This window comes from Myxine glutinosa, chromosome 6 (genome assembly GCF_964187855.1).
Source record: "Myxine glutinosa chromosome 6, kmMyxGlut1.1, whole genome shotgun sequence".
In the NCBI taxonomy this organism is placed as follows: Eukaryota; Metazoa; Chordata; class Myxini; order Myxiniformes; family Myxinidae; genus Myxine; species Myxine glutinosa.
The window spans coordinates 101876297-101896975 of record NC_136266.1 but is presented as its reverse complement, the minus strand read 5'-3'; the positions used below and the strand labels follow the sequence as shown (position 1 = coordinate 101896975).

Genomic DNA, 20679 nt, shown 5'->3' with positions numbered 1-20679 from the left:
AAAATAGTTGGTTTCCCTATTTAGTGACTCAATGTGCAAATGCTGTTTAATTTTCAAGTCAATCGGATTAAAATTGACGGTTTTTCAGATGAACAGTGATGATTTTGGAAGTTTGCCCTTTGGTTGACCTTTGACCTCAAAAATAGTATGTTTCCCAATTTAGTGACTCGATATGCAAATGCTGTTCAATTTTCAAGTCAATCGGTTGAGAATTGACGGCTTTTTAGATGAAAATGGATTCGTTTTAAAATTTGACCTTTGACCTCAAAAATAGTTCATTTTACCAATTTAGTGACTTGATATACAAATGCTATTCAATTTTCAAGTCAATCGGATTTAAAATGGCGATTTTAGAAATTTGACCTCCAGATGACCTTTGACCTCAAAATCAATAGGCTTCTCAATTGGGACGACTTATACAACGTGGTGAAGTTTCGTGACGATCGGTTTAGAATTGTGACCTGTTGGCCAGTGACAAACAGACAGACAGACAAACAGACAGAACCACAAACGGAACCGACCAAATATACTTGAAAAATCTTCGATTTTGCAAGTAATAAAAAACAGGCGGCCGAAGGTAAAGCACACCACAAGCCATTTGTTTGTTTATTGCAAAGTGTAAGCACAATAAAAAGCCACTGGAACTGTGCGGTAAAAAGTACTGTGACATGTAAAAGACAGCGTTCGTAGAGTCGGTACCCACCGGAGGAATGCAGGCATACACCGTATAGTTACATAAGAGTTGCACGGGAGCAGCAATGCAGTGCCACCGGATGTAAACGGAGAGGTTACATGCACCAGGATTATACGGGGCTTTTGTAAGATGGTGATGCAGGGTTTGGAACCGAACATTAAAAAGCTATGTACATAATTAAATTACCAAAATTAATATAAAAATTGATCTGTACAAATTGACTCATATTCGCACATGGATCAAATGCCCCATTAACAGATGATTTATTTTCTTTTTTAATTTGACCATCTAGAGCTAAACTTCTGGGGAAATGTCATCGTGTAGTGTCAGCCATCTCATGGCATAAACTGTACAAATAATACTGTTTAATATTTAAAATAAATACACATCGACCTCACGGCTATGTACAAAACGCAAAAAAGCCATGGATAAAACCAGAGGAAATATAATCGCGTTGGAAGCTTTGACAGCAAACCTGGACAAAAGCGAAGGTGGAAAAGGCAAAAATGAAAGTTCTGAACAGGGTGGCAAGAAAAGAAAATATATATATATGTATATATATAATTAAAAATACTCGAATACCTCATATAACTTTGTTCCAAAACTCATTGTTACGCATTTTAGTGTTCGATGTGATAATGTGCAAATAAATCAGAATGCAAATGGCCATTTCAAAATGTTGTACAAAATTGCTCAACATCTCATCCATCGTTTCATGCAACCAAAAACACTACTCGATGCTGAGTGGATGCAATTAGTATCGGACTAAGTCGAGGTAGAAAGATAAAAATTTGAGTAACTCCAGCCCACCACCACCACAACCGCCTCCCTCAAACCACCCCTCAATCATCCCAACAATTAGACAGAGCGTTGGTATATTTGGTTACCACGTAGCTTGGGCTCAGGTGGAAGTTTGCTCCACAATCGGATGTGTATATTGCAAAAAACATAAAAAAAACAAAAGCTGTGCTTTCATGACATTCATTCATGGGTTCGAGCCATCAGAGGATAACATATTTGCCCGATTGAATCGAATATGGGCTTAAGCAGCCTTCGGTTAAAAGTGTAACAATTTTTGAAAATGCCAGGACCGAACGCAGAGCGGGAACACATTCTCTTCCCTGGTGAAAAGGTTTTAGCAAATTGTTGAAACTGGCTGAAAATTTGAATATTTCTCTTTTATATCAAAATAATTGGTTAAAGTAATACATCTTTATAAGTTGTGGTTTTTTTTTTTCAGAGAAATAAAAATAAAACTTTAGCAACGTATGTGCAAAAAGCCACTTTTAGAAATCAATTGTAATAATAACACTAAAGCAGGAATAGGCTAAAAACCGTACACTACCGCACAATAATTATAGTCGATATTTAGCATTGGCTTTATATGGTGACAGCAGCATAAGAGTTCGACCTGAAAACTACAGATACTGATGGAACTGTGATGATAGAAGTTGTGCTTGGACAACTCGTTGCGTTTCAGGGTCCACCAGATGGGCTCTGTATATGCCGTCCTCTCCGAGTGGAACCGGCCAGTCCCTGAGCGTTTGCTGGGACCTACGGCTGACCGCGATGTCCTGCATCTGCGGCCGACATTGATCGTGATTTTCTTCAGTTCTGGCTTCTCTGCAAGCCTCAGGAGAGGCGAGCAACTCTGGCATGCTGGTGCGCAGACGCTCACGCTCAATCCAGCCCGCAATTGAAAAGTCTTGCGACAGGCATTTAGGCTTCAGACGATCGACTGCAGAGAGTCCAGATCTTTGATGAGTTGCCTCCGCCGTGTACCGACAAGCTTCCTGCAGCTGTAACTCCTCACAATCTCTGCGGCCTCCTAACGTGTGTCGCCTACGAACACGGTTGCGTCTTGCCACCGCAGGCTTCCTGCCGATTCCAAACATGTCATCGGCTGAGATGCGCAGCCGGCTCCGGAGACGATCCGTGATCTGTGGACGCCAAGCCTCCATCGGGTCTGTCTTGCTCACAGCCTGGGAGTGTGACATATTCGTGGGCAGCTCTGGTTCTGGCCGCACTGGCTCTAGTGGCTCCTCGTCCATTTCTAACTTTGTTGAAGTGGCAGCCAAAGCTTTTCCATCCTCCTGGCCCTTCACCTGTGCTGAGCGTTTACGCCCACTATGCTTGCGTGCCAGTGTGTCGCATTCAATCAGCCGGTACGAATTAAAGGCACGACGTGCTGCAGGGCTTGATGCCCATCCATTGCCTCCACTTTCACCCTCCGCTTGTGGTCCCTCAATAGACGAACCAACACTCCTGGTGTCTACATCCCCAATGATGTCACCAGTGCCCACAAGGTCTTCCTGGGACTCATTCTGAGCACCTTCACTGATAAGTTCGCTCCGCTCGTCATCAGCCTCATCTCCTCGGCTTTCGGCTAATGATTGTGCGTCACCTCCTGTGTTTGCGCCCATGACGAGTGCAACATCCCAGCCATGCAGATTGCTTGATGAGGTCGTGGAATAATCAGATGTGACCGACACAACGTCTGCAAGTACCTCTCTGGAGTTGGCATCACGACGTCGAGTGTTCTGCGTTAAGACGTCTTGTGATGCACATTTCTTTTGTTTGAGAATTTCGGATTCCTTAACCTCTGCACCACGTCGTTCCAAGCTTAACTTTACACTGCCATTACCCGAGCACATGCATGGTGTACTGGATGCATGCGAAGCTTCCATTCGGCCATAGCGAGCCTGCTGCAAGGCACGTCCACGTGATGAACCAAACAGGTTGTTATTTTCGCCATCAGCACCGGCTTCCTGGATCGATGTAGCACTTCCATTTCTGTTTCCTTCCTGAAACACCCTCATGCACAGCTGGTCGGCATTCCCCTTTACAAAGCCAAACTCGGTGTCCTCGTCGGAACTGTTCACAGATTGTTTCGGCTCCTTCACCTTCTTCCGCTTACGGTGTGCAGCTGCGATTATAGAATTGATCAGCTCACGACTATACAAGTCTTTGTTGGACCCCCAGGATTTCTGGAAGAAAGGATACATAAAAGAAAATCATAAGTCACTGTAACATCATGCAAGCTGGCTACTTGTATTCTTTTTTTGTAGGCTTCACAAGTCTAAAGACTCCAAAAATGGCAGTCATATCTTCTTTAAACATACATAAAGGCAAACAAAATGTATGAAGAAAGCTAGGATTATAAATATAGAGGAGGACAAACAGTGCATGCAAGCATGTAATAATATAAGGCAACAAAATGAGATTCCAGGAGATAAAATATATAGATTTACAAGCATTATGTTGTAAGATTAACCTTTTGAGTACGGATGACGTCCAGTGCCGCAACCCGCGAAAAAGTTTTGTGTATGGATGACGTTACTACACGTCATCGACTGTACCTCTAAATAGATCGTCAGTACGTGGTTGCATTCCCGTAATGCCAAATTAATCCTGTACCGTGGGTATTTTTATCAAAAAGAATCCCATACTCAAAGGGTTAAAGCCCCTATGTTTATGAAGGTGATTCAAAATTGATCTTAACTTTTGTTTATAAAAGACACAGCAATTCATAGAGACGAACTTGTAAAGTAATACAGGTATTTTGTTTTGTAACTTTACTTTGCAAACATCTTCTTCTTCTTCTTTGTATGCAGCACAAGGCTGTGGGATAGCCACATTGGCTGACGGTATGGTTGTGCCACTGATGCAATGCCCTCTTGTAGGTCAGGGCAGGAATTTGGAATTTGTTCAGGATGCTGGCGATATCTTGCCTACTCTTCGCAAAGGACAGCATGGGATCTTTAACGTCCACCAACTAATGCTGGCAGACGGGACGCCCAGTTTAACATCCATACAAGGGACTGCACACACATTTATGAATCACCCTGCTTATGAAACACCGAGATGACATTCAAACCCAGGCTAGACAGTTTTGAGGTGTATGCATGCCTCTAGGCCATCCTGCCATCTTAGTTACTATAATAAAGAAACATCCAGAGCCAAATTTGAACCATCCTTGTATTTTCAATGAAAATATCATAAGGGAAATTTATATTGAGCACTGGTGGAAAGTTTCTCAAAAAAGGAAGTCTTATAATTAAGATAGGTTTCAGACAAGGAGGATGTTAACATATAAAAGAAGTAAATGAGGAAAATAAAACAAAAAGGCAGTTAAGGACTAACTTACTTATTGCAAATAGGCAAAATGGTGTTTTAACCCCAAATTATCCTTCCAGCTACTCCTATGTCCTCCTCAACCCCCTTTAGCTTTCTTATTCATGGATTCAGAGAGAGTTAAATAGATTCAAACAATTTCGCTTTTAAGAAAGATTTCAATAAGGCTCATCAACAATTTTAGTGCAATTACAGAGCAATAACCTTTTGTGGTTTTTTTCAGTACAACCATGATTATCTACCGATATAGAATTAGACTTTCCATGACACTTCCTGTTGAACTTTTCATAATTGTACAAGTTTAATTTCTGCACCTATATTTTTTCCAAAAGTTGAGATACACAAAAAATTTCGTTTGGGGTTAAGGTGCATTGGGGGAGACAAGAAAAATGTAGTAGAGAGGAGAGTGAAGAGGAATACAACTTATCAGAATAGGAGGGGGGCAAACATTCCACAATCTTATAAATGGAGAATGTGGTTGTTACCTCCACCACCGAAGGCGGATGGAGGTTATGTTTTCACCCATGTCTGTCTGTTTGTCTGACAACAAGATATCTCAAAAAGTTGTAGACAGATTCCGAAAAAAAAATGCGGAAAGGTAGTGTACGTGACGAAATGGTTAGATTTTGGTGAAGATCCGGATCTGGATAGTATAATTTTAAAAGTGATTCTTCACCATTGGAAGATCGAGCGAAAACAACATATAGCAGGATATCTCAAAACGTTGTGGACGGATTTGGCCGAAACTTAGTGGAGAGGTAGTGTATGTGACATGGTCGAAATGATTAGATTTTGGTAAAGATCCGCATCCGGATCCGGCTACTAGAATTATTAAGTGATTCTTCCCCATTGAGTGATTGGGCTAAAACCGATATATAGCACGATATCTCAAAAGGTTATGGACGGATTTGGACAAAACTTGGTGAACAGATTGTGTGTGTGTGACAATGCCCAATCGATTCAATTTTGGTGAAGATCTGAACATGGATTCGGATACGAGAGTTATTAAATTTTTAAGTGATTCTTCACCATTGAGAGATCGGGCGAAAAGCGATATATAACATGATATTTTAAAAAGTTATGGACGAGTTATGACTAAACTTGGTGGACGGGTTGGTTAGGTGACAAGAACAAGCCGATCAGATTTTAGTTCAGGTCTGAATCCAGATCCGGCCTATCATTGGGATACAAAACATAAACTGTTCAGCCTGGCAGAGGTTTGTGCTCTAACGAGTGCCATTCTAGTTGATACTGTGCTGGTACAATTAAATGTGCCTTACATTCCATATGGCATTCAGCTAGTTAGCTTTGCTGCAATAAAGAAATGATCATTATCCTATGAATACGTATGCGTGTGCATGTACGTGCAACCCCTGTCCCCCAATCTCCCAAAATTAATTATAAATTTAATGTTTCGGATTCATAGAGACCACCAGAGGTCACACATGGGGGACCCTTGATGCTCAGAAAAGTTGTGCATATTCATGAATGCTCCAGCATTGAAGAACTTGAAATGCTGGAGTAGAAATTACTGCTACGGAATAATTATTTGCAGCACTTATTGGTTGGGATTGAGATGGCATTCTAACCACCAAAAGTTAAATAATATGCAGTGAAAAACTTCCAAAGTAAAAGAATTATTTCACGATAAAAGGCCCCTTATATGGCTGTCTCCACTAAGATGGTTGTGTCATTACCCCACGCACGCGAAGTGAAAAGCGGGATTAAACAATTGGTTCATGTCCGTCAGTCTGTCTGTCTGTCCAAGGAGGATGTTAACGTTGTTTCCATTTCCAGTATTATCAGTTTATGATCGAGGAGCAACTTATTTAAATCGATTGTAATATTTTGAGCACGAATCCGACCATGAATAGGAAGACAAGCCTGACGTTTTACAGTATTTTGGATTTGAATTTGTCCCGATCGCGCATTCACAAATATGAGTGAGATAACTTTTTTTACTCTGTCTGCCTGCCTGACAGTCAAACAAAATTGAGAATCTTTCCAAACAGGAAACTTACTGGTTTTAAGGACATTACAAAGGACACAAACAATGGGCACAAATAACTAAGTGTAACGTGTTAGATGGGGTTATGCAATTAGAATTATTATAATTATAGAATTATATACTTGAACATTGTAGAACACAAATCACCTTTATATGAGTAATACTTCTAAGAACCATGATATATTGATACATGGCATGAGAGGGCAAGACATGTAAGAGGGACAGTATCAGTGAGAAGATGAAGCCACTGATATGGCTATGTATGATGCCAATTGACGTTGTGTTATATGGTGATTAATAAAGCCTCCATCTCCTGAACTGCCACTCAATGTTCTATTATTACAGTGTAAAAGAGTGATGTATATAAGAGTGCTTCAGTAGCATTAAACTTCCGGATTTTAAAAACGATCTTTAAAATCATTATTTCATTAAAAATGAAGTACAGTACAGAAATACCCCGTTTTACGCCATTTCGACCTACGTCAAATCCGACTTTACGCCACTCTTCCAGAGTAAATTTCAGTTCAGCGAACGTCATTATGTGCGACTTTACGTCACTCCTACATCATAATAGGAGGACGTGAAAAAAATTAATTTTTCCTTAAAAATATATTTAAAATAAATAAAATAGTACATAAATTAACAATAAAAGAAGCTAAAAAACAATTTTAAATACAATAAAAAGCACATTAAAAATATTTTTAAAATGTACGTACAGTATACTGTACGTACGCGTAGCTGCTGGTTCTCATTCAAAACAAAGGCGACGCCATATGCATTTTGTCCTGTGCTGCGGTCGCGTGCTTGCTTTGCCTTTCGCTGGTATTTTTGTGATTATTCCTTTACTGTGTAAAGGTTCCTTTACTGTGTAAAACAACCAACGCAACGTGGCAACGGCGAAACATGACGACGATGCCGGCTCGGACGACCGTCCGTGGCAGACGTCACGTCACGTCACCGTGCAGAGTGTGCAATGTCCGCGACGAGGTCAGGCCCCATGGCCCATGGCCCATGTGAAACGAACGACCGTGTCATGCCTCGAGCCGGGTTGCCTCGCCGGGCACCTCGCCGGCATCCGGCGTCGACTAACCGATCGACGTGTGCATGTGCACATGTGCATGGATTTGCAAATGCCTGCCTGTACGTCGTCGTTTCTGCGTATATCACATCGTCCAAAAAAAAGAAGCACGCAACTTCGGCCACTCGAGGAAAGACGGGGCACGCCTACGACTCGGAGGCGAGAGTCGATCCTTGGGGCCGCCGGGTTCACGGAACCCTGAGCTCGTTCGTTCGTCACAGACGACACGACACGACCACCGGGGAAACTGCTCGGACACGTTGGGTAAAGCACGCCGTGGTGAAGCGGGCCGCGGAGCCACTCGGCACACAAGCCCGCTCACGGTCGATACGTCCGTGCCGGTCACCCCGTTCGAGGAGAAGACCCGACCGATATAAAACAACGGAGGGACTCCCGACGGGGAGCGGGGAAAGATTCAGGGCGAAGCCGCAGCCTCCTCCAGTTATTTACTCTAGTTTTACGGTGTTTGTCTTCATTTTAAGGCATTTTAAAGACATTACGCCCGGTTTACGTCAAAAACCGAGTTACGTCACGGCTTATGGAACCAATTAATGACGTAGGCAGGGGTATTGCTGTATATACTTGAACACTGCGTGCTGTTTCGTGTTCTAGGAACTCTTTAGTTAAGGACTGTTTTGCAAATGGTAGAAACATTATGGTGGTGTGTGGCACATTGTTGGGTGAACTCGTGCATTACTTTGTCAGATGGTAATAAGCCACACTTAGTCCTTCACTTTTGGGCGGTGCGAAAACTGGTCCTCAGAAGATCTGTGATACTCCAATGTCCTGGGCTGCATGTGTTTTTTTCCTTGTGTTAATGTGTGGTCTTACCATCCAATTAGAGCATATGTTGCATACAACAAACAACAACAACATGCATTTTAAGGCCATTTTCCCTGCAAGAGCGGGGGTGAGCCTTGCGGTCCCCATGACAATCTTCTCCATTTTGCCCTATTTTCTGCATCTCTCCTTGTTAACCCCCTTGCCCGCATTTCTTCTTCCACCATCTTTAGCCAAGTCTTTCTCGGTCTTCCCCGTCCTCTACTTCCTTCTACATTCATTTCCATCACTCTTCTCAACCAGTCACTTTCATCCTTCCTCAACACATGACCAAACCATCTCAACCTGTTCCTCTTCACAGCATCAATCACAGGCTCTATTCCCATCATCTTTCGCAATTCATCATTTGTCTTCCTCTCTCTCAACGATACTCCGCACATCCACTGAACCATTCGCATTTCCACCCTTTCCAGCCTTTGTTGCTGCTCTACGTTCATTACCCATGTCTCGCTCCCATAAATCATAACACTTCTCACACATGCAGCATACACCTTTCCCTTCACCTTCAACGACACTCCCCTCCTCATCAAGACGCCACTCAGTTCCCGAAACTTCTTCCATGCACATCTCACTCTAGCAACCGTTGCAGAGTCTGATCCACCTTCTCCATTCAAAATGTTTTCACACCTTCCATCGTAACGCCATCTCCAAGATCCAACTCAACATTTCCTCCATCTGCAGCTCCCTCTGTGCACACCTTACATTTGAATGTAGCTGCCACACTGGTTAATGACCCTCTCAGACCACTACATTTTTGATGAACCCACTCAGCGTACATTGTACATTGAATGGAGTTCACTCCGACACCCTTCCTGCACACAGCACATGGCTACTTCCCAGTTCTTTCCACCTCATCACATGCTTTACCACTTGCAATCACCTTAGTCTTTTCGATATTCACCTTCAGACCTTTTGGCTCCATACATTCCCTCCACTTGTTCATCTTTTCCTTCAGTACATCCATACTTTCCGCAATCAACACCAGATCATCTGCATACAACAACTCCCACGGTAAACCCTCCTTTACGTTCTGAGCCAGCACCTCCATCACAGCTACAAATAGTAGTGGACTTGGTACCGACCCCTGATGCACTCCCATCATCACCTCAAACTCACCACTGTTCCCGTCCTTCATCCTTACAGCTGTGCGCGCTCTTTTGTACATTGCCATCACTACTCTGATCAACCATTCCTCCACTCCTAACTTCCCCAATGCCCATGTCAATACTTCGCGTGGAACCCTATCAAATGCTTTCTCCAGATCAACAAACCCAAGAAACAACTTCTTCCTCTTCTCCATGTACTTCTCCTGCAACTGCCTCACAATAAAGAGTGCGTCTGTCGTTCCTCTTCCTGGCATAAATCCAAACTGCATTTCGTCGATCTTCACCTTCTTCCTTATCCTCCTCTCCAACACCCTTTCCAATACCTTCATTCCATGCTCCAATAACTTTATCGCTCGGTACGAGCCACACTCCAGAGGGTCACCTTTCCCCTTGTATAGAGGGACGAGGGTACTCAGTTCCCAATCCACTGGAATGAGACCTTCTTTCACCACCAGATTACAGATCTCTGTCATTCTCTTCACACCCCAACTTCCTGCTGCCTTCAACATATCTCCCACAACTCCCGTCGGCCCTCCCGCTTTTCTACTCTTCATTGATTTTATCACTTCCTCAACTTCCTTCTCAGTTATCTTCTCTGCCGGTCCTAAAACTGGGTTACTCTCTATGTTGCCATCCCATTCATTCTCTGTATTCAACAGCATTTCCATATATCTTTTCCATCTTCCTTTAATTCCATCTGGGTCCACAACGATTTGTCCCACTTCATCCTTCAAGCAACTCACCCCCATCACATCACACCTCTCTTTCGCCATCTGCTTTGCAATCCTGAATACCGCTCTCTGACCCTCTTCCGAATCCAAGCATTCTCCGAACATTTTCTGACATGCCTCCTGCGCCTTTGCTACCTCTTTCTTTGCAGCCTTCTTGGCTGCCTTATAACTTTCATGCTCTGCTTTTTCTGCTCCCGTACCCTTCGCCTTCTGCCACTCCTTGAACTTCTTCCTCTTCTCATCAATCCTCTTTCCAACTTCATCATCCCACCACCATGTTTCCGAGTGCCTTGGTGGATGGTGGTCCTTTTGTCCATCCACATACCTCACCAACGGCTCCCAACAGACTATCTTTCATTGACATCCAACCACTTTCAAGCTCAACCACATCATCCTCGACCCTACTCAGCCTCTCTTTTAATGCCTCCCTTACTGTCACCTCGTTCAACCTCCACACCTTCATTCTCGGTTGGTACTTCACCCGCCGAGCTCTCCTCGCACATTTCACCCTTATGTCGCAGACAACCAAGTGGTGCTGTGAAACAGCCTCCTCCCCCGGGATCACCTTTGTGTCCCGGAGGTGCCCCCTATCTCGCCTACGCACCATCAGGTAGTCAACGGTTGTCGTCGACCCACCTGATGTGTATGTAACAAGCTTATTATCCTCTTTCTGGAACTGAGTATTACAAATCAACAAATCGGCTTCATCAGCAAACTCCAAAATCCTTTCACCTTCTCCATTTCTCACACCATATCCGTAACCCCCATGAACTCCCTCAAAACCGTCCATACTCCTTCCCACATGTCCATTTAGGTCTCCTCCTACTACAACAACTTCCTCATGTTTCACATTTTCCATCAGCTTCTCTATCGCACACCAGAACTTGTCCTCTTCATCGCTCCGACCAACCTGCGGAGCATATCCCGAGATGACGTTCACCAAGAGCTTTCCAATCATCATTTTCACCATCATCAACCTGTCACTCACTCTCGCCACACTCACCACACTGTCTACAAACTCCTCAGAAAACAGGGCACCAACACCATTCACGCCCTCCGGGCACCCTTGCCACACAAACTTGTATTTCTGTGCCTGCCTACCCTTCACCATTCTCACACAACATATGTCCACTCTTCTTCTGATCAATACTTCCACCACTTCTCCTGATCTCCCTGTCATTGTCCCTACATTCCATGTCCCAAACCTCAGAAACCGATCTCCACTTCGGGCTGTACCCTGCCCATATGTAGTTGTAATTGTCATGGTTCTCTTTTTGAGGCAATGTTTTTATGGCCGGATGCCCTTCCTGACGCCAACCCTCTTAGTTGCCTCTTACGACATGCAGGGATACGGTGTACCTATTCTAAACCAGGGTACACACCGGTACTAAACCAGGTAACACATACATGTTGCATAAAAGTTCAAAATTAATTAAGCATCTTGTTTCACTATTCACTGGGAACAAATTGCATCAAGTTGTCATCACTTCCCCCAGAGAGTGTAGAAGTACTAAGAACCCAATAATGGAGGAAGAGATTTGTTTAATACATGGCTTAATAAGCCTTATAGTGGGGATGGGAACCTGACAGTCTTAGGGAGGGGGGTAGGGGCTTTAAAATCAGGATACAAGCATATTCTCATATAAAGTAAAATAAATTAGATGCTTGCAATTCCAAGATGGCTGTCATTTTCAAGATGGCTACTGCTCTATTCTGTGAATGTCCGTTTTTACCTGTGATGTGTCGCAGGACTACAAGAGCTCCGCATTGCTGTTGTTCTTGTTGGGGGCCGATTTTTTGAAATGTGCACCCATTGGTCAGACAGCTGCCGAACTACACCCACATTTGTCACTTGACTCCACCCAGTATGGCACCCAGACAAAATAATGGCTACCATCTTGGTTTGGTTTCTGGTGGGCCTAATACACCAGGCCTGTAGGCCCATGCTGATTCTACACTTCCTGGGTTTGTGTCAGATTTACATTGGCTTTGTTTGGGTCGAGTGTTAATCACGATGAGGACCCCCCTACATGTCGAATAAAAAAATAATAGTAAGGTTAAATCAAGCCTGTCAACATGCATGGTATTCGCCTCCTGAAAAAAATAACTTCACTTAATTTTGAACAGCCCCATATTGAGATTAAACAATCTGGGCCCATGTGATGAATCAGCTCATTCTGATATTACTGTGGCAGAGGCTGACATGGATGTGATTTTTTTTTTTTTTTGTATACAAGATCGAGGTTCATGTAAGAGCTAACATTAATCACACAAAAACACAAACGGACATATAAAACATGTAATAAAGGGAGCGGGAGACAAAATGGGGAGAGAGCGGGAAGCACACAAGTGCAACAATAGACAACAGGGACATCGGGAGATATGTGGGAGGGAGAGGGCTTGGGGGGAGGAGGCATGGGAAGGGGGAGGGGAGGGCAGTTGGAGAGGTATAAAACACATGGACAATGCTTGGACTTTCAGGAAAGAAGTTGGTATTTTAAAAAAGTGGATCTGGGGTGAATTAACGGGGGTAGAAAAGATCAAGGTTTTGGATGGGGGAAGATAAGAGATGGTGGTGAACAGCTGTTTTAAAGACCTGGAGGGAGGAGTGGGATTGAAGAGAGTGAGGGAGTTTGTTCCAGAGGCAGGAGTAAAGAGGAATGAAAGAGTGAAGGTGAGCAGAGAGTCTTGGTTTTGGCAATTTCACCAGAAGAGGGTTGCTGGCAGATCTGTAGGAATATTTGGGGAACTGAGCACAGACAGAGCTGGGGGAGCTAGGCCGGAGAGGAGTCAGTGGAAGACAGAAAGTCCACCAACCTGCCTACGGTGAGTGAGTGAAAGGCCCTCAGAGTTAGCTTCATAGCGGGAGATTCCAATGATTCTGAAAGCGTTGTTTTTCAACAGCGCGAAGCCGAGCTAGGTGTAAGGAAGGAGCACCAGCCCAGAGGGGATAGCAGTATGTCGAGTTAATCTTTTAATCGAGCATCAAATGTGTTTCCCAGTCATGCTGTTCATCTTTTAAGAGTGCTTTAAATGTGCGCTTCCCAATCGGCCCGTTAACCAGATTTTGACCACAGTGTGGTCATTCGTGTTGATATATTTACCACAAACTTGTGACGCCACTGCTGTGCAACTAAGTATGGAGTTCAGTGTCCGCATAATATAGCAATAATTTAATGCCCCAAATCCTACTCAACCAGTCCCGTATCGATTTGGTAGCTGCACCTAAATCAACAAAATGTGCCAGTATGAAATACCCGAGCCAAAGAAGATGGGGTTTTACATATCCAAATGGTATACAGATAGCACGGTGTGTGAATGGTGTTGGATGAATGACTGGAAGAGGTGGAGGACAAAAGCATGAACCTAGTTGAATACCATACAGCAACATGAATATGGCTCAAGGTAGTAAAAGTATAACCCCTCAACCTCATATCATCGATCAACTAGCATCCAAAAAGGACTGTGCCTACCAAATCTAAATACTGTATAGCAAGCAATGGTATAAATGTTGCCTTTGTTAACAGGACATGAAGAAAGATCTCAATTCACCACAATGTTCCAACACCAAAGAACAAGATGGCAATAATAGCATCAGAACAAACATGCCTCTGTTTCATGCTACTAATACATATGTATTGTTTACAAGTCGAGGCTGGTGGAAGATGTGAAAATCATGCGAGACCCAGCGAAAGGTGGCAAAATAAATAGAGAGTCCGCTCCGAGTCCGGTAGTTCAGTGGTTCAAACCCTGGGCAATTCATACCCAAGATTTAAAAAATGATATGTACAGCTTCCTTGCTCGAGTCTCGGCATTTAAAAGAATATTTAAAATATATGATAAATTAAAATATGCAGATAAATTATTGAAGATGAGTTGACATTTGACAACACATTGCATGAAGGATATTATTACGTTTGTGGGGGGTAGGTAAAAAGATCCCAAAGTGAAGGTAGCATTGTATAGGAAATAGCTTGGACTGTGTAACGCGTCGGAGAAATCTCGATGTCCAGTAAGTAGGGAAACTGTAGCCTAAGATTGTTTATGTGTTCACCACACGGGGGGTGGTGTTGTGCTAATTATCGCTAGGGTTTAAGGCTAGTTTTCCCCAGTGCGTGATTACCCTCTGTAAATTTTCCCTAACGTTTTTGCACAGCCTTAAAATTATCACTACCATGGCCGGCCATGAAAGCCACCTTTAAATGACAACAACCACGCTGGCAAGAAGCCAAGCAGAGCCAGTCATGGCAGGCCACGCCCCTGAACGGCACGATTGGCTCTGAGGAGTGAAGAAGAGGAGTGCACGAGCTTTTTGCTCGAGCAGGATGCTGGCCATTTTTGAAGTAGTGGACATCTAGGCTTCGCGAGGAAGGAGAGCGCGGACGGACAGCTCAGTGGAGGAGTGGGAGGTTACTTCGTGGCGGAAAGGACCCTGGGAGTGCGAAGGGGAGTTCGTGTGTGAGGAGAAGGGCAACGCAGGTAGTGCTTGCCTCCCGCCTTGTTACTGAGCACTTTTTGGCGCACGGCGTTTGACGCGTCGCCATCTTCCCGCCTGTGGTTCCGGGCATCATCATTGCTGTCAGCCTCATCAAAAGTACTCATTGGGACGAGCTAAGTGCCAGCCCCGAAAAGGGACATTTTATTTTCATTTTACTTTCCCCTGTGTTCGTATTCATGACTGTGTGGAGACATCTCACAGTAGGATTTTAGTTTACCTCAGTAGGAATTTCAATTAGTTTACCTCAACATTTATTTCGTCCTAATTTATTTTCATTAAATTATTTCATTGTTGAATTTACTGTCGTGTTTCTTTGTTCGTGGGTTCGGGAATAAACCCGTGTTTTATCGTTCAGATACACGTCTCACAAGCTTCCATCTCGCACGCGCAATAACTGCCATGTTTGGCCGGACGCCTCGGGAGTAAAAAACTGCTTCGGCTATCCGTCACCAGTGATCTTAATCGCTGACGACGCGATAATATGTTGAGACTATCCCACCCTGGTACTTCAGCTTGTGTGCATGATCACAGGTGTAATAATAACCTATGGTTTTAAGGATCGTTTGGGTGGTGCAACAATAGCAAGATAACTTTCAACTGGTTCAGAAACTACTCATCTATATTCTTTATGCATCAAAAAGGGGTATTAAGTCGAGAAATTGATGGCAATGTTGAAAAGAAAAAGGCAGCCATCTTGGGTTTTCTGATGGCTGGTGTCCTCTCAAAACTCAATACTCCTAAAATCCTCCATCTTTTGAACACTGCTTTTAAACAATTTCCATCATCAAAGATGGTGCTACTAAGAATATCCATGCCAAGTTTCATGCTTCTATCACAATTTGAATGATCACACCTGGCATGTGCTCTACATTTTTGGCGATAGAAGCCATTTGAGAAACTACAGTATTGTTATGTGGGAGGCAGTCACGCAGCTGTTGTTCATACTGTTTCCTTAGCAAATGATAGAATAAGATATGGAACTATGTGCAACAAAAGTTAGCACGAAACCAACATAGATGTCATCACCATCGAGAAGAACAGTGCGGGTGGTGAGACTGCAGAATTCACCTTTGATTTCACTGAGTCACTTGTAGCAGATGCGTCTGAAAAATAGAATGAAACAAGAACATGATAAGAATAGCACACATACAGTGAAATTGATTGCAATTACATCTATAGAAAAGCAAAAGGCAGAAAAAGGGCGATAAATGAATGGGTGTTAAAAGTCAGCACAGCACGGCTGACTGTGTTCTCAGAGGAACGCTGAAATCGGTGCAACGCTTGAAAAATTGCTTCAAATTTATTGGTTTTTATTTTTTGTCTGTCAGAAAAAAAACTTGTTTCAAAACATCTTCCAAATGCTGATAATGACTTCTAAATGGTCAAATGTACACCTTTGTAAGTTAATGATAAGCCAGACGGTCAGAAAACAAAGGCACTGCAGATATATTTTAAAATAACAACAAAAAAAGATTATTGGTTATCGAGTAACACAAACCGCACAAAGGTGCGCAAGCAAACGAGGAACAACGGAGAAGCACCGGCAAGCTTGGCAGCCTTTACAAAGGCGTACATTTGGCTAGCAAAATGGCGTGCTGTGCGCTATTCCGCCTCAACATCAGGATGCGGTCCCGCAGGCTTGCCCTCGATGTGTGGCTTCACCGCGAGTCGCCATGCCATGCTAGTGCTCAAGATGGAATGTCTGCACATCCATACGCCAGGGAACGCTAGGCTTTCATGCAGAGGCACAAAGAAAGATTTTCCACCACCTTCCGAGCACACGGCACGTGGAAAATTTGGTAACTGCCAACCTTCCAAGATAACTGATCAAACAGCACTTTTGAATATGTAATGTCTCGCAAAAAGAGTAAAAATAAAAGTTAAAAACTTGGTAGGGGGAAGGGGCGGATGAGTTATTGGAGTAAGAAAATTGTTTCAAAGAGAGTGTTTGAATATTGCCTCAAAGATGGCGCTAATTTTAACAAGCTGCCATTAGAATAATGCAGCATTTGCTATTGGGGGTTACGAATGAAAAAAAGAGGGATAAATTGTATTTTATGATAACATTGCTTTGATTTCTATGTAAGTAGAACGTTTATTGCGATGTGCCATTTTAAATAGTAACTGAAGAAAATTCCTACAGCAGACTTCAACATTCTGTATTAATCCATGAGGTTCATATTCTGTGCTTTCTTTGCAGCAAGGGGTAAAAAAGTATGGCCATAATGAAATAAATTTCCAATAACAGCTAAAATATGGAATCCTAAGTTGAGAACATTTTAAAGTAATCTGGCGGTTCAAAATATTTAAAAAGAAAAAAACCGAAACAAAATTAGTTTCAAATTTGAGCAAAAAATGCTTTCAACAATGTTGAATGAATATACAGTAAATGCTAGTGCCACATAAACATCGACACTATAATACTCTCCTCCAGTCTGTATGTCTGTCCGTTCAGGGTGGGACTTCCCCTGTTGAGGGAGGGATTTCACCCGTTCAGGGAGGAGCTTCAAAAACGAATCTCAACCATTTTGTTTGCTCCGCATAGTTCTGGAGGCCTCATCACCCTCTTTTGTAAGGATCGTGCTTTCTGACGAAATCAATGCTTTATCTCAACTCTAATGAATAATTTGATTTCTTTTTTTTTTCATAGTCAATAAGATGGTTTAAGTCTCAGTTGCAAAAAAAAAAAAACGGGAATAATATTGGAAGAAAATTTGCGTTTTTAGACAAAAATGCATTTTTAATGAAATTAAGGCCTGCAATATAAAGTCCATTCAGACTCCCTCACAGCTTTATCTCAACTATTAATTCATCATCCAATTATATTTTTCGGAGTCGCTAAGATGGTTTAAGACTCAGGTTGCAGCAAAAACGTGAGAAATTGGATGAATATTGGCGTTTATAGCCGTAAAAAATGCATTCTAATAGCGGCTTTGAATGTATCTGGTCGGATGCGATGTGGGGACGGGAAGAGAGGTGGACAGGTGGGGGGGTGTGGGGGGCATGTGAGGAGGGAGAAGACAGAGAGAGAGAAGAGGGAGGAATGAGGGAGAGGAGAGAGAGAGAAGAGGGAGGAATGAGGGAGCGGAGAGGAGAGCAAACGGGGAGAGCAGAGTGAGGGAGTGGAGAGGAGGGAGGGTAGGGTTCCCTGCTCGGGGATTAGTTATTTATCATTATTACTTGATAAAAGTACAGCGGCTGAAAACTGAAGTTACGGATTGAACCGCAGTGGAATTATAGTTTCATACTCCCAGAATATTATATATTTTTATATATGTATATATGTATGAGCACTTTTTGGCACGCGGCCAAATATATATATATATATTCTTATTTTGTGTATATGAAAGAGTGGGTGAGGGTGTGTGTTTTTGCATGAATTAATTTTTGCATGAGTGTGTGTTTTTGTGTGTTGAGTGGTGTATGATGAAAGGGTAGGTGGTTGGTTGGTTGGTGTTGTGTGTGTACGTGTGTGTATGTGTGTGTATGGGTTAAAGGTGGGCGCGATTCGGAAAATTTTAAGTCCGCTTACCGCTTATCCGCTCCGCCAGCCCGTGTAGTCCGATTTGCTTATCCGCTTCAGCGGCCGAAAATCTTAGTCCGCTTACCGCTTATCCGCTTCGATTTTTTTAAAGCGCTTCGACGTTTTTAAAGCGATTTTTGACGTTTCTAAAGGGAATTTAATGCTTTTTAAGCCTAAATAGCCATTTCTAACTACTACAAAGACAAACAAAGCTTTTAAGATCAAAAATATACATTTTTATTTAAATAAAATTTATTCAAAATTTATTGAAATAAAGTTTTCCACTCGACTCTACTCTACTCTACAGTTAATTTAAATATAATTTTAATATATGCAAGTTACATTAAAGAAAAATCAATTTGCCCGTCCTTTCTTTGACAAGAGAGTCTACTAGTCAACAGACCTGGCGCCGGCCATGTCCTGGAAGGACTTGTGGCGGCCGCGTCTGCTGCCGCCGTCGAGGGCCGCCTTGAGGTCGTTGTGCTGGGACTGCTGGTTTGCGTCGCTCGTGTGCCTGTCCCTGGCACTGCCGCTGGGCTGGAGAGTCAGAAATCTCTCCATCTTGACGTTATTGCCGCTCTAGCGTCCAATAAAATATTCAGTTTTCACTTATTATTCACTTAAATAAATATTCACAATTCTAGAGTAACGGCTCAGGCTAACAGCTGATTTGGCGAATCGCGATGCGCTTTAATTTTTCGGTAGTCCGCTTACGCTTATCCGCTTCGGTTTCCGGGGGTTGTTCTGATTCGCTTATCCGCTTCGAAAACGTTAGTCCGCTGCAGCGGATAAGCGGATAAGCGGACTTTCGAAGCGGACCGCCCACCTTTGGTATGGGTGTGTATGAATGATCTGGTGTGTTTTGTTGGTGAGTGGTGAAGGGTATAAAGGTGGGTGTTTGAGTGTTCCACCATGTTTGTTTGGTGCTGTGGATTCTGGATGTGGAGGTGTTATTGCTGTTGTTCGCACTGGCTGAGGGTGGGGGTATGTACGCATCCAGGTGCAGTTGCTGCATGTGGATGTGTATGTGCCCCTGCTGGCCCACCTTAGCTGACCGTATTGAGGTTGAAGGGCCGAAACGGGATGATGCTGAGGACCTCGACTGAGGACCCGGTCAGTGCGGCACACTTGTGACCAGGTGTGTTTTGAACTTATACATATTGTTGCGGTTTTAGAACCCACACTTGTGTAAATAATTACTTGGAAATATCCCATTATTAAAAGGTTAAAGGTAGCACCCTTAGTTAGGCCACAGCAACACGTAGGCCACCTTAGAAATTCCAGTTATTTCATTATTATGTGTTTTAGTTAAGGCCGTGTTTCCAATAGTTGAATCTGCGTTGCATCAATTAAATAAGGAGTACGTCCCATTTCATTTCGGCCATTTTGCCAACCTCTCTCTCCCAGCGACGCCATTACGCGCCTCTGCCAGGAGCAGCCGCCTCAGCGTTTGCTCAAACGACGCCATTAACCATGCGGTCAGGCCCGAGGAAAAAGGGGGCGGAACGCCAAGAACAAGGTGTGGCCTGTCAACTAGCCGTCAAAGGCGTGGCCGGTAAGCCCTCACCAGCCAACCAAGGCTGAGGCAATATCACCGACAGGCGTGGCTTTTTGGATGGCGGAGTGATCTTGGCGCGCGTTATATAAGCGCGAACGCAAAGCCCTTTCACAGGACTTGTTGGAGGCGCGCGCATTGAAGGGACTTCTTTCACGGACTGCGCAGGGGACTGTCGTGATTGAAAGGACTTGGTCGGGAGAGTGCATTGCAAAAGCCTGATACAGAGCACACATTGGCGTAAGGACTCACTCGCTAGTGCTTTTAAGAGAACCTTGGAGAGGGTGCGTTTGGCACAGCCATACATTTATTACGTATGAAGCATCCCAGTCCCCCCGGTATATGTAAGGTCCGCTCATGTTGAACGGTACGCAGAGCTGCCTGCCGGGTTTCGCCCGCGGGATCGGAGCCTGGACCCCATCGCCTGGACCATCGACCTGGACCTTCCACCCTACCAGCTACAATCCCCGTGTGAGTGTGTATGTTTGTTTGGGGTCATAAGTTAAGACTGT

At 43.6% G+C, this 20679-nt stretch overlaps 1 protein-coding gene across 5 annotated transcripts in view; it reads right to left on the bottom strand.

Moving 5' to 3' along the window:
* Nucleotides 1-578: 578 nt before the first annotated feature.
* ARHGAP21 (Rho GTPase activating protein 21) overlaps nt 579-20679 on the bottom strand; it is a 176340-nt gene continuing 156239 nt past the window's right edge. For 4 of the 5 annotated variants that reach the window (XM_078780265.1, XM_078780266.1, XM_078780268.1 and 1 more), the window contains 2 exons: nt 16116-16192; nt 579-3681 (listed from right to left, as the gene is read on the bottom strand). In XM_078780265.1, coding sequence (XP_078636391.1) covers nt 2113-3681; nt 16116-16192 — 1646 coding nt within the window. In that variant the 3' untranslated portion in view covers nt 579-2112. The remainder of the gene's footprint in view (nt 3682-16115; nt 16193-20679) is intronic. The other variant, XM_078780267.1, reaches the window with a different exon arrangement.